Source organism: Rhineura floridana, chromosome 3, assembly GCF_030035675.1.
Source record: "Rhineura floridana isolate rRhiFlo1 chromosome 3, rRhiFlo1.hap2, whole genome shotgun sequence".
Taxonomy (NCBI): Eukaryota; Metazoa; Chordata; class Lepidosauria; order Squamata; family Rhineuridae; genus Rhineura; species Rhineura floridana.
In genome coordinates, this window is record NC_084482.1 from 100,844,336 (window position 1) to 100,859,730 (window position 15,395).

Here is a 15,395-nt window from a genome sequence, read left to right on the forward strand (position 1 = left end):
TTTCTTCTCAAACTGGCGGAAGTAACTACTGGGGTACCACAGAGCTTGGTCCTGGGCCCAGTACTCTTCAACATTTTTATTAACAACTTGGATGAGGAGGTACAGAGCATGCTTATCAAATTTGCAGATGATACAAAATCGGTGGACACAGCTAATATCATGGAAGACAGAAGCAAAATTCAAAGGGACCTTGATAGGCTGGAGCATTGGGCTGAAAACAACAGAATGAAATTCAACAGGGATAAATGCAAAGTTCTATACCTAGGAAAAAGAAACCAAATACACAGTTATAAGATGGGGGATACTTGGCTCAGCAATACGACATGTGAGAAGGATCTTGGAATTGTCGTTGATCACAAGCTGAATATGAGCCAACAGTGCGATGTGGCTGCAAAAAAGGCAAATACTATTTTAGGCTGCATTAACAGAAGTATAGTTTCCAAATTGTTTGAAGTATTAGTTCCCCTCTATTCAGCACTGGTTAGGCCTCATCTTGAGTAGTGCATCCAGTTCTGGTCTCCGCACTTCAAGAAGGATGCAGACAAACTGGAACAGATTCAGAAGAGGGCAACAAGGATGATCCGGAGACTGGAAACCAAGCCCTATGAGGAGAGACTGAAAGAACTGGGCATGTTTAGCCTGGAGAAGAGAAGACTGAGGGGAGATATTATAGCACTCTTCAAGTACATGAAAGGTTGCCACACAGAGGAGGGCCGGGATCTCTTCTCAATCGTCCCAGAGTGCAGGACACGGAATAATGGGCTCAAGTTGCAGGAAGCCATATTTTGACTGAACATCAGGAAAAAGTTGCTAACTGTTAGAGCCATACAACAATGGAACCTATTAGCTAGAGAAGTAGTGGGCTCTCCGACACTGGAGGCATTCAAGAGGCAGCTAGACAGCCATCTGTCAGGAATGCTTTGATTAAGATTACTGCATTGAGCAGCGGGTTGGTCTTGATGGCTTTATAGGCCCCTTCCCACTCTACTATTCTATGATTCTATGATAAAACACACATGGTTTGGTCTACCTTCATAGGCACCAGCTCGTGAACAACAACAATTGCAGCCATGCTGCCCAGTATGTGAATTCTCTTTTCCCACTATTGGGCAAGAAACAAAGAAACCTACAAGGTGCAACATCAGTGAGTTTAAGGGGGTTGAGTTGAGCACATTGAACCACTGTTGTTGCTTCTATGGGTGTAAGAGAGTGAGGTTAAAGGTAAATGAAATACAAATAGAAAAAGAAAGAGAAAAGACAGTGATGATTTCCTAAATGCAATGCTATACCAACCACAACAAGATTCTAATGAGTAAGGCAGAAAACTCAGCATTCCACAACCAGTCAGGATTCCTAACCAAAAACCAAAACTAAAAAAATCCTGGCAGAAAGTCAGCCAACGTCACAGAAATCCCCATGCAGCACAACCTGACCCAGGGGCTGCAGTTAGTGCAGAATGCTGTGCCACGATTGTTAACATGAGTGAGACCCTGTCAGCACATAATACCTCTGCTCTGAAATATGCACTGGTTGCCAATTTGCTACCAGGCCAAGGTCAAGGTACACTTTCCATGTTACGACTGCCACATAGTACTTGTTCTGCTCTTGCAAGAAACCAGTCCTGTAATGTGGCGGCACCTATGCTTGGGAACTCCCTGCCTACTGACATTAGGCAAACACCTTCATTGTACTCATTTCAGCACCTGCTAAAAACATTCTTGTTTAGCCTACCCAGGCATGCAGAAGCTATTGTGTTTTTTATCTGTTTTTAATTCATTGCTGATTTTATTATTTTGAATGTTTTTAAATACCTGTCTTTAACTGCTTTTGTCAATTATTGTTTTAATTCGTTCTGTCAACCGCTTTGAGATTTTTTTTACAATAAAGCGGTACAGTAGGGCCCCGCTTTTCGGCGGACTGCTTTTCGGTGTTCCACTAATACGGCGGCTTTCAAATAGAGTAAGGCCCCACTCATAGGGTACTGGTTCCACCTTTATGGCATTTTTGGGCGTCAGGTGCCACTTTATTGATGGACTTCCACTTTTCAGTGGGTTTTTATTTCAGTGGGATTTTATTGATGGAGCTCCGCTTTACAGAGGGTTTCACTTTTAGGCGGAGGTCTGGAATGTAACCCGCCGTATGAGTGGGGCCCTACTGTATATAAATGTTGCAGATAAAATACATAAATAAATGTTAGAGTTGCTGTGACCCTTGGGTCTCTTTCCACTTTTGGAACATTGCCTGCCTGTGATACTTATTGTGGAGCTTCCAAAGTTATTTTGAGTGTTTTGGAGAGTTGGATGTTAAAAATAATCAGTGTGTCTGCAATACATTGAAACATTTATCCCAAAGCTTGCAGTAGAAGAAAAATTCTGGGAGGGGGAGGGAGGACTATTTTGTGATGACAGATCTAGCTTCTATCAGAGGGAATTTTACCAGGGCTCTCCAATCTCAGTGCTTGGGAAAGGGATGTTGACCTAATGTATCACCTTGTTCTGTTCTTTCTGTGTTGTATGCTAGGTCTGCTAGTGATGCTTGCTTAGCAAATGCTAGACTTTCAAGTCCTTTTGTCTCTGTGTCACATGCCCACACCTATTCTTGCCAAATCAGCTTTGACCTCAGCTTCTATGACTTTTGCTGCCAACTGAGCAGAATGCAAATCTGTTTTTTTTAATTCATCATTACTCCATAGCCCTTGCTTCCATCTTTCTAACAGTTTACAGATTAGTTTCCTAGGCATACAGTACCTTTACAGTGTATGCCATTTTCATACTAAGATTATTATTGAGAGGAAAGCAAGTCCCTTTGAGTCTCCTCACAAAGCAACCAATTTTAAAGACACCTAACACAAAAAACATAGAATCATAGAATAGTAGAACAGACGTTAAAGGCCATTGAGTCCAACCCCCTGCTCAATGCAGGGGACCGGTTGTCTGTAATTTGGCATAACTGCATTTACATATAAATTTCCCACAAATAATAGGGAAATCCCCTTTAAACCACCATAAAACTGTGAAGAGTGCCCTAGCAGGGAGATCATGGCAGCTACCCTTCTGAAATTTTGCAGGAGAAACCCCCTCAGAATAGGCTAATATAAATGCTGCTGAAGGGCTAACATGGACCCCCTCTGAAATTTGACAGGAGTTATCACTGCAGAAGGGATTAACGTATCTGCAGTCTTCCAGAAAACAATAAGAAGTTATAGATCAATGTTTCTCAAACAGTTGGCTGGGACCCACCAGTGGGCCTTGGGCCACTTTCAGGTGGGTCTCAATGCTACAGCCTGCCCAGTGCCTCCTCGTTGGCATGCCTCACCCCTTTGCCATGTCATAGCCTTTTGGTTGGACCAGGGCCAGCATGAGCACCTCCTTACATGCTGAGTACAGATGACCAGGAGAACGAGAAGTTCAGGGGGAGAGGATAAAGGAAGGTCTTCTGTCTCTGAGGGGAATGGGCCAGAAAATTAGAAATTTGAGATAAAAGGTTAATAATAAATAAACTGGAAAGAGAACAGAAGGGGATATGAGAGGAAAGTGGTTCTAGGAAGAAGCTAATGTAGTAGGATCAAGGATGGAAGAAACTGAGGGGGGCAAAGAAAAAGGTGCAAGTTCATTGTGAAAGGAAAACTGAAGAAGAAACAGAAGCTTGGGAAAAATGCTTTGAGAGTCATGTGGGTGAAGGGGGAATAGAAACAAAAAATCCTTCTCTGATTATAGACCCCGGATCAGCAAATTCTACCCATAATGAGGAGGCTGAGTCATAATATCTCCAAAGCAAATGTTTGTAGTTAGCTTGAGGAAAATTGAGCTATGGAACTCCTTACCACAAGGAAAAGACTTTAAAAATGAATTTAGCAATTTCAGTAGCACATGGTGTCCATATTTGCCAGATGATTATGTCAAATTCTGCCTCTATCTGCTACCATTCTGTGGATGGCTGCACCCCTGCACCACCATTTTGTGACTGTTGGTGTGTTTTTCATCTTAAGGGGGTCTGGGAGTATAAAATTTGAGACAGTTGTATATACAGGGTTTCTTCTTCTTTTATTATAAAAATCAAATTTAAAGGTGCCTAGCAGAGAACCCCCTGAACCTAGTTGTCTGTAATTTGGCAGATTTCTTATTTAGGGATACTTGATTCATGCATACCATTTTCATACAAATGTCCACAAAACAATACTTGAAGCAAATCCCTTTTTAACCACCCCAAAACTGTAAAGGCTGTCCTTGCAGAAAAACTACTACAGTTATCCTTATGAAATTAGGCAGGATTCTATCCCTCAGAAAGGGTTAAGACATCTGCAAATTTCATCCAATTCTGCTAAGAAATTTGAAAGTTGACAGTTTTATTTAAAGAAGAAAAAAATAAAGGTGCCCAGCACAAAAGTCCTTGTTCCTATTTATTTGTAGTTTGTCAGACTATCCATTTAATAGCCATTTAAAAAATTACCCATAATAGTGAACTGGGAGTCACAAACCTTTGTTTTTCTGAATGAGGGTTAAATTCGGACCTGCCCAGTCTAGATCATACTTCCTTACATCCAAATCCTTGCATCCCTTGCAACCCTTTCTGTTGTTTTTGCCAGTCTTGAATTGAATGTTATCTTAAATGTTTCCTTCATCCTTCACCCCACCCCGCCCTGTTCTAATTAAGACCACTCTTAAAAATTTGTACATCTCTGTGTCTCAGAGTAATAGTCGAGTATCTCTCTGATACTGTTTTTGTGTTCTTTTGTGTGTGGGTGTGTGTATGTGAGAGAGACTGTGTTATAGTGTGCACAAGCACTACATTATTTTTATTTATTTATTTATTTGTTTCATTTATAGACTGCCCATAGCGAGTGGCTCTCTGGGCGGTGTACAAAAAGGTTAAAATACAAAATATCAACAATAAAATCAGACAACAAACAATAAACACAAGCAGCAACTAAAGAAAAAAATAAAAAATAAAAAATTTAAATTATAACATAAACGCTTAAAATGCCTGGGAGCATAGCCAGGTCTTAACCTGGTGCCGAAAACATAGAAGCGTCAGCGCCAGGCGTACTTCTTCGGGGAGGCTGTTCCACAGTTCGGGGGCCACTACAGAAAAGGCCCTAGATCGAGTAACTGTCCTCCGGGCTTCTCGATGGGTTGGTACCCGGAAGAGGGCCTTAGATGCTGAGCGAAGTGACCGGGTAGGTTCATAGCGGGAGAGGCGTTCCACAAGATATTGCGGTCCCACGCCGTGTAAGGCTTTATAGGTCAAAACCAGCACCTTGAATCTGGCTCAGAAACAAATAGGTAGCCAGTGCAAACGGGCCAGAACAGGTGTTATATGTGCTGACCGGCTGGTCCTCGTCAGCTGCGTTTTGCACTAGCTGAAGCTTCCGAACTGTCTTCAAGGGCAGCCCTACGTAGAGCGCATTACAGTAATCCAGCCTAGAAGTTACCAGAGCATGAACAACTGAGGCGAGGTCATCCCTGTCCAGATAGGGGCGTAGCTGGGCTACCAACCGAAGGTGGTAGAACGCATTCCTTGCCACCGAGGCCACTTGCGCCTCAAGAGACAAGGAAGGATCGAAAAGAACTCCCAGACTACGAACCTGTTCCTTCAAGGGGAGTGTGACCCCATCTAGAACAGGGTGAACATCCACCATCTGGGCAGGGGAGGCACTCACCAACAGTGTCTCAGTCTTGTCTGGATTGAGTCTCAGTTTATTAGCTCTCATCCAGTCCATTATCGCGGTCAGGCAATGATTCAGCACATCCACAGACTCACCTGTAGAAGATGAAAAGGAGAAATAGAGCTGCGTGTCATCAGCGTACTGGTGGCAACGCACTCCAAAACTCCTGATGACGGCACCCAGAGGCTGCATGTAGATGTTAAAAAGCATGGGGGACAAAATCGACCCCTGAGGGACTCCACAATGGAGAGTCCAAGGTGTCGAGCAATGTTCCCCAAGTACTACCTTCTGGCGACGATCCGCCAAGTAGAAGCGGAACCACTGCCAAGCAGTGCCTCCAACTCCCAACTCCGCGAGTCTCCCCAGAAGGATACCATGGTCGATGGTATCAAATGCCGCTGAGAGATCAAGGAGAATCAACAGAGTCACACTCCCTCTGTCCCTCTCCCGACAAAGGTCATCGTACAGGGTGACCAAGGCTGTTTCAGTGCCAAAACCGGGCCTAAAACCGGATTGAAATGGATCCAGATAATCGGTCTCATCCAAGAGCACCTGGAGCTGATTGGCAACCACCCGCTCCAGAACCTTGCCTAAAAAGGGGATATTTGCCACCGGTCTATAATTGTTCAAGTTATCTGGGTCTAAGGAAGGTTTCTTCAAAAGAGGTCTCACTACTGCCTCCTTGAGGCTACTAGGGACTACTCCCTCACTCAAGGAGGCATTTATCACTTCCTTGGCCCAGCCGGTGGTACCACTCCTGCTAGCCTTGACCAGCCAAGATGGACAAGGATCTAGAGCAGACGTGGTCGCCCGCACCATTCCAAGCACCTTGTCCACTTCCTCAAGCTGCACCATTAGTGTACATTTTCAGATTTCAATAAAGTGTCATGTACTCTATCAAGGATGAAACAGGAGTATGTGTGGCAATGCTCATGTTGACCCCAAGGCAGTTTCTGGGTGGCGAGACAGAGGTGGCAAGATCAGTTCTCTCCCCCGCTCACATACAGATTGTTTAAAGGTGACTACCACAATTCCCCTGCACATATCTATCTGAAATGTCGTTGGCTACATCATCTTAGAGGAAGATACTATGCCTGCACATTTTATCCAATCTTCCAAGAAATGCAAAAGTTACAGGCAGAAGTAACCCTGATGTTTGAACAAGTACAGAAAATCTTCAGGAGCAAAAACTAAGGTGTATGGAAGGGAGGGCCCACCCAAGCAGCCCAATGAGGACTGAGCGTGCTCAGTAGTCAAAGAAGTCTGACTGTTGAGAAGAAAAAATATGAAAACCAGGTGGGAAAGGAATTGAATGGAGTATCTGCAGAAGGAGAATGGTGGAAGAGACACAATGATATAACGAGTAGAGAGAATATCCCAGTTGTTTGGATAGGCAATTTCCTGGTGATACTGATACTTAAATGTTTCTAAAAGTGGAGGTGAGAGATGCCCATGGAAATCAGAAGGACGAGATTTTAATGTAGTTGAGATTGGATTCTAGTGCTCTTCCCCCAAGCATTTTCAGTAGGCACAGAATGGCTGGTTGACTGACTGTTGGGGCAAGAAACAAAAAACCAGGGGTGGAGGAGGAATGGAATGGAGTGGCTGGAACCCCAAACAGAAGCACTCCACACTGCAACACTTTGTTGTAGAGCCCCATTAGCTATATGTAAAGATGAAGACTTACATTGATATCTTCCAGATCTAAAAAGTTCAACACAACTCCGTTGCGTTTCCAGATGATTGGAGGCCGCAGAGATCCACGGATAGCACAAGTCAATACAGTGCTCAGCCCAACGGTTACTGTGGTAATGCTGAACTTCTGCTCTTCAGAAAGGATGAGTTGGACCACCTCTGTGAAAGCAACAATACCAAACAATTATTGCTATCATCCATGAAGTAAATGTGGCCTTTTCACTGACTGGGGAGGTTTCAGCAATAGCTAAGATATGAACTGCAAAAAATGGTCAGCATTAGAACAACATCAAATGGGATATACCTCAATAAACATAGACTAAAAAGTAATCCTTTATTTCCTGCTTCCTTGGTTGTCAGATAGCCTTCCAGCTATTTAGAAAAAAAAGGACATTATTATCATCCATTCTCATTAGTATGTTGCAGAAATCGAATTCAGATTAAATAGACTAGAAAAAAATATATAATAATGATTACATTCCCCCCCTCCAAACTAACAGGTATGAATAAAAACACAATTCTGAAGTTTCCATTTGTGGGATGTGTATGCTAGCTCTTTTTCTAGAGCCAGCACCAATCAGAGGCATATGTAATATATATGTTACCTCACTCATATGAAATGAATTGATGTAGGTACAGCATAGTATGGTGCTGATGAGCCCTGTCTTCCTCCATCCTCCTGTGGGACAGGGAATGTTTCTGCAAGAGAATTGGCAGTATGTATTCTGCCTTACAAGTGCAAAGCTGGTCTGAAGTTACGTAAAACCTAGGATTTTGTATCACTGAGACCTGATACAAGTTTCCACCAATCCAAGTACCAGTCAGGCAAGAAGAGCAACCCACCCACCTATCTAGCCCGTTGGGAGTACAATGCGAGTATGATGGACTTTGGGTGTCTTTCTTTATGCAACTGCAAAGGATAGTTTTTTAAAATAAAAAGCTGCCCTCCCCAATTGGCTATTGGGCTGGTATGTTTTCTTGCCTTTGCTGTGACGAATTTTAAGTGACATTTAGGGTGTTTAGGTCTTTAGCTCAACTTGGCTTCTGCTGATATCATGAATCCATAATGCTACCACTTGTGGACTGAACTGGCAAAATGGATTTTATCATACTACATGTTTTAATTGGCTTACCAATGCCAATGATGTCTGTGTTATCAAACACTATTTTATTGTGAATGGTCACTGTTAATAATTGTCACTGTCTGTACTTTTCTGCATTTCATTTACTTCTGACCTCATTCATTATAATTCCCACTACCATGAACAATATATCTGCCACTTAGTTTAACACTTCATGCAACTGATGAAGTAGATTGTAGTCCATGAAAGCTTATGACATAATACATGTGTTAGTTCTTACATTGCCACAAGGCTGTGCTCGGCTAGCCTTCTGGAAATTGCTCATTCATTGCTTCTTGTTTGGCAGAGGGGCCAGTGGGGATGTGGAAAGTGCCACCTATATAGTGAAATGAGAAAGTGTCAGAAGATCTCACTTGGCTGAAATGGCAGATCTACTGCGTAGGGTACTTTGTACAAGTAGCAGCTTCAGGTGGTTCATATGAGGAATCTACTTCATACATGCCCTTCCCCAGAGAGCGAATAGGTTACAATTCATCAGGTACAGATCAGCTTCAACTTGGACGGCTTTAATAAAGGATTAGACAAATTCATGGTGGATAAGGCTATCAATGGCTACTAGTCATAACAGCGTTATTCTGCCTCCACTGTCAGAGACAGTATACCTCTGAATACCAATTGTTGGGAATCACAAGTGGGAAGAGTTGCTGTTGCACCTGGATCCTGCTTGTGGGATTTCCAAGGGCATCATGCTGGCTACTGTGAGAACAGGATGCTGGACTAGATGGGCCCTAGGTCTGATCCGGCAGGGCTTTTCTTATTTTCTTGTTTGGGGGTGCCAGAGAGAGCTTTGGACTGCCATGACCCTCCGGCAAGGAAAAGTAATTTTTTGTGTAATATGGTGCCTTCAGGTGTCCTGCTAGTGGTTCTAGGCTTCAGGAAGCCCTCCTTCGCCAGCTGTATCCCATCCGAACCTTTTAATTTTTTTATATCCTTTAGGAAGATATTAGCAGTAACAAGGGCTGTGCTACATTCCTACCCACATGCAAAATATTTAAATGAGTTCAAAGAACTGAGAAATGGTCAGGGATGCCAAAAGTTCAAAAACTGTTGTAGCAAGATAGGAAGCTGCCTAATATTGAGTCAGACCATTAGTCCATCTAGCTCAGTATGGTCTATAATCACTGGCAGTGTATCTTCAAAATGTCAGATAGGATCCTATCTGGAGATGTCATTGGTTGAACCTGTTTTTTCTTGCATGCAAAACATGTGCTCTGATGCTGAACCATGCCCTTTCAAGAAGGCTCAGATTCTGTACAATTATTTTGTCCAGATTTTGATACAATACAGTGAGACTACGATTGCCAGCATTTCAGTGGAAGGACTCCTAATGCCTTTAACAGTTGCATGGCAGGCAGAAATTCAACTGTTGATGCCCCCACCCCAACCCAGCATGAAGAAGTAGTGATAGAAAAAGGTGCTCCAGCTGAAATTTTATCTGCCATTGAGCTATTATAAAGGCAGAGGAGACCTACCAGAAAAAGGTGGCAACCTTGAGTGTGATACAAAGTAAAGTATCATCCAAATTTCCTCTTATGGAAAATGAACTTGCTCTCCTTTTGTTGGGCAGATAACCATGCTTAATTGCTTTGCATGAATTGATTCTTAGCCATCAAAATGTTTCTCCTTCTCCCCTTAACATTACATTTGATTAACACCTGCATAGGGATAATAACATACACTGCTCAGGATCCAGACATCTGTTCATTCCCTCCCCCTCCCCCCAAAAATACACTACGGCAGCATTTTCATTTGCACAGCCAACTGTTATAAAACATGACAACAAGCATTTTGCTGGGTGTGCCTGACTATGGAGACAGGTAAGGCATTTGATGGTGGAATTACTGTCAATGACAGAGTTGTTATTAAGCATTTCAACTAGAGACAGTGAAGAGTGGCTGTGCAATCAAAATGCATTGTCAAAATTTAACGTTTACAGTTTTATCATTCCCTGGATGCCTCTTCTTGGCTCAGCATCTGAGGCTCTGGCAAAAAAGAACACTTTGGAGCTACATTACATTTGAAAATGCTCCAGACTGAGCTTTCAAGTTAATAGCCCATTAAGATTTGTGTGTGCGTGCTTTTAGGGAGGGGTTACTTCACACCTCTTTTGTAGCTATGTTGCTCCAACAAACAAGACAGCAAGTGCATTGATTCCAGGAGGCCTGGCATCTCTGGAATTCACATACACCTTGTACTTGCAGATTTCTGTTGTTTTGCTAGATGCCAGATGGATTTTACTAACTGGAAAGCAACAGCCATGAGGAAAGCAGTAAAACAAGGTATCCCTCCCCCTCCAATTGTTTTTTTTTTAAAAGGAGAGAAATAATAAACCTTGACATCACTGAAATAAAAGCTTAGTAGGAATTTTCAGGTGCCTCATTGTGATGAAGTAAAAGAATAATCAGACCTGGGATTGAGCATTGTCGCTTCAAAGCTGACACTTTTCTAGAGGCAATATTTTTGCCCCATGGAAAGATTAAGAACTTTTACTCATTTTGACAACAATAGTAGTGCTTTAAGAAAAGCTGTTAAAAGTAGATGAAGTAGACAACTACACTGGCTTTAAGTAAACACTGGGCTAAAAAAAAAGGCAGTAAATGTGCACACAAGCACAAATTTACAACTACATAACCCCGAGGTTCAGACAACCTTTGATTTGTAGGGAAGACAATAGCAAAAAGGCCACCTAGTTCCTCTTTATAAGTGTCAAAGCTGATTAGCCTTTAAGAGAAACTTTGATTAGGGATTGAATCACTGGGTAATCTGATCACATACGCTTTGCTGACTCACTGTTATTTCCTTTTATTTATGTCCAGAGAAATTAAGTAGCCACACTGAAACACAGATCAGGGAATCTGACACATCCTTGGCCTCCGTTTGGGGCAAAGTACCTTGAGCAACGCTCCAGATGACATAGGAAAAGATAAGGCCAACTTATTGACCCTCTATGTTGCAAATGGCTGTGACATCTTGTTAGCCTCTCAAAGCATGGAATTCACTTTTTCAAATCAAGTGGAAAGGGTTGCTTGTTGCTGAGTTTTATAGGTTGAGTGCATTTAACTGAACGTATCAAAATTCCAGGAAGCTGATAATATCAGATTTAGCCAAGTTGAAGCAGCATGACAGGACATATAAAAGCTGTTTAGACTTTATTAGTGAGAATGTATTGTCATGTAATTTACCAGACAAAATAGACAAATAAATCAAGTGAAGTGAATATTTCTTTTCTTCTTTTAAACCCCGCCCCTCCAAAATGCTTAGTACACCACAGCTTCATTTCTTGAATGAGAGGTGACATGGAAGATGTTTCCTTCACTTATTATGTCTTAAGTTTAGAGTTCTTATTTCTAATAATCACAGATGACCAGAACTTGGAAAAAGTTACTTTTTTGAACTACAACTCCCATCAGCCCAATCCAGTGGCCATGCTGCCTGGGGCTGATGGGAGTTGTAGTTCAAAATGGTAACTTTTCCAAGCTCTGCAGATGACTAGGAGACCATTTTCTTGGTGAAGGAAAAGCATTTTGCACATGCTCAAAAGCTCTCTTCTGTTTCTTTAAATTATTTCATATTTCCCAGGTCTCATTAGGATTGGCCTTTTGGGAAGGGAGCGAGGCTGATTCAGAGAAAGTTCTGAAGTTCAAAAATGTAAATGCCACTGAATTGGATCATTTGGTTTCCCATCACCATTCATTAGATCAAAGGTTGAGATCCTCCAGGTCTCTATCCAGCCATTCGCAGGCCGCACCAGCCGTGTTCTGCACCCTCTTCAAATGCATTTGCCTCATTGGAATGTGTCCTTGAAGTGTGACTGTGCCTGTTTGCCTGGAAGAAAGATGTGCGTGATGTGTGCATGTATATGGGAACCCCCAACTTTCCTGTAGCTGGAATGTATCTGCTCTAGAAAAGTAAAAATCATATCATTCATTCCACCCACTTTGGGCCTCTACAACCACCTACTCATCCACCTATTTTATTTTATTTTATTTGAGATAATTTTATGCCTGTGGGCCCACTCCCCACTGATCTGCACCCTCCAGAAGGTTGCCCACAAAGGAATGCGGTCCTCAGGTTGAAAAAAAAATCCCCCACCCCTGCAGTAGATGATACACAAAGTGTCTTGTATTCCATGGGACCCAAATCTGAGTCATGGGATACTCACTAACCATTACTCTGGTCATAGCATGGCAGAGTCTTATGGTATGTCCTCAGCTGCTATGTTATGTACACATTGGCCTCTGGGAGTAAAACTGGAAATGTACATGTAAAATTGACTGTGTTTCTGAATGGCTTGCACATTTCCAGTTTTACTCACTCAACAGCGTCTGCAGAAAACTAAGGAGATATATTTACATGGACCTCCTCACAGAGTCCAATATGCAATCCAAATTATGGAGAATTTATCTCAATTTACAGAGGTAACACTTGCTTCCATGGCAAAACTTTGCATAGATTCATATACTTATTAGCTCAGTATGAAAATCTGCCCTCAGGTGCCCTACATATTCTCCACTTTGGAATCCTTTAATGAAAGCACTGCACATGGTAGAGAATATGTAGGGCACCTGAGGGCAGCCTTTCATAGTGAGATAAATTAAAATTGAGATAAATTCTGTATAATCTGGATTACTGGTCAAAATTGTCTCTTTCCACCTTTTATCGTTACTCAGCTATATTAGGGCTTGAAAATGATGGCTTCTGATATTCTGTTTTGTTCAGTTTATGCTGTCATATGCATCCCTGGTTATATGTACTAGAAAAGTAGATATTTGGAGCTCAACTCCACCTTTTAATGAAAACACTACTATATTTGGAATGTACTTTATAGGATAAAGAAAAAGTAATTAGCATAAGACATAACATTTAGTGGCTCTAATGAGGATTGCTTTCTTTTGAAGAGGTATAATAAAATAAGGGTACACTCATTGGATTTTATGTCTTTTAATAAGGTTTCCTTAATCCTGTCTCTCACACTGATTTGGAATCTATGAAACTAATACAATCTATCAGCAGACTCTTCATGCACATACTTTTTAGTTCGCTATTGTAGTGAAATATAGTCTTTTTCATATTATGTGAACATTATTGAGTTTCTAATAATGACAGATTAGCAATGCAACAACATATCTGTTCTTAGAAAAGTTAAAAAATGGGGTAAACTGTCACTCCCTAATAAAATAATAGCAGCCAAAGAAGCTGTTCTGAGATTTGTAGAGGTTTAACAGTGGTGATAAATTTAGAAACTAACAAAACACCACTTTTGAATTACCATAGGTGCTACTTGAGAACACAAAACTCAAACAAATGATGGCGTTGAATGGAAGATCAACTAATTGCTTTGTTTTATGTTCTCAGCATGGTCCTGCATGCTGAGGGCCAAACGAGGTGTGATGTTAATTGTGTGAATGAACTTAATAGGCATGCCTTTTTTGCTATGTAAATAGTAGCTACAGCAGGTGTGGAGATTAGGATTGATCTCCTTAGCCAAATTTGACAGGTGGGTAGTGCTGCCCAACTGTCGATTAACTGATGACACAAACCATAGTGATGTTTTGTTTGTTCTGAAACTGCTACTTTGGAAAATAAGGAAATACAGTGGCCACTAGATATTAGTGACAAACTGTCACACTTTTTATTATTATTATTAATTATTAAAATAATATGGTTAGATATGATCATATTTCTGCAGTAGCAATAAGCCACGTGATCTCTTACAGATGAGGAGGATTCTGGCCACCATTCCTTCTGAGCAGGGGAGTCACGTAGACAATAGTGAATAGAACTGCTGTAGCAGACTGAACATGTGCCAAGGATATCACAGGAATGCACAGAGGAGGGTGGCTGGTACAAGTGGCAGAGCATCACAGTAGCATAGAATAATTGGATGGAACCGTTGCTATGGCTATGACGAATGTAGGGGTATATATATGTCTGTACCCAACCACCATTTTAGTTGAATTATGTACTTTGCTCCAGTAAAGAGCTTTGCTGAATAAATAACCTTAAACCAGGCTTTGGCTATGTTATTAAATCTCCTCCAAAAAGAACCTAGTCATAAATTCCACGACAGAGAGCAATCCAAAGCCTCTTGAATTCAAGTCATGAAATCTAAACCATACAATATAGCACCTTGAATTAGAACAGATATGACTGGTCGCTGAACAATTATCAAATGTGATGATATAACATCATGTTCTCAAAATATGACAAACCAAGTGTACTTGTGCTCTTGGGTCACATATCTGTTGTGAATTAAAAAGAGGATCTATTGAGAATTATTTACAGAAGGTTATGTAGAACAATTTTGAGAAATCAAGTAATTTTTAAAATATACATCTATTTCATTATTATGAGTTATTTCCATTAGTGTTGAACATTTTCTGCAGATGGGTCATCTTGCACAAGAGTACAAGGGCCATGATGGATATATTCTGTCTCCATAGTAGGGGGCAGTTTGCTTCTGAATACCAGTTGCTGGAAACTACAGGAGGGGAGAGTGCTATTGCACTCAGGTCCTGCTTGTGGGCTTCCCATAGGCATATGTTTGGCTACTGTCTGATCCAACAGACTCTTCTTACTTTCCTAAGAGGTTCCACAGCTAGACAGCTTACATTTGTAGATACAACGTGAACATTTCCATTAGTGCAAGCTCTTGTGCAATGGTTCTGGCAGTGGACCTGTTGCATTGGATTCCCCTGTTACACAACCGTTCCTTGAACTGTCGGACTTGGCCATGGTGACACATGCCTTAGTTACATCCCGCTTAGATTACTGTAACACGCTCTACGTGGGGCTGCCTCTGAAGACTGTTCGGAAACTCCAGCTGGTTCAACGTGCTGCTGCCAGATTGTTAACTGGGGTGGGTTGCAGGGACCATACTACCCCCCTGTTAA

General features: G+C 41.7%; 1 protein-coding gene across 1 annotated transcript in view; it reads right to left on the minus strand.

Annotated features, from left to right (window-relative positions):
- The window catches only part of FSTL4 (follistatin like 4), a 404,792-nt gene that overhangs the window by 75,481 nt on the left and 313,916 nt on the right, over nucleotides 1–15,395 (minus strand). Inside the window, exon 5 of the mRNA XM_061613401.1 lies at nucleotides 7,353–7,519. Coding sequence (XP_061469385.1) covers nucleotides 7,353–7,519 — 167 coding nt within the window. The remainder of the gene's footprint in view (nucleotides 1–7,352; nucleotides 7,520–15,395) is intronic.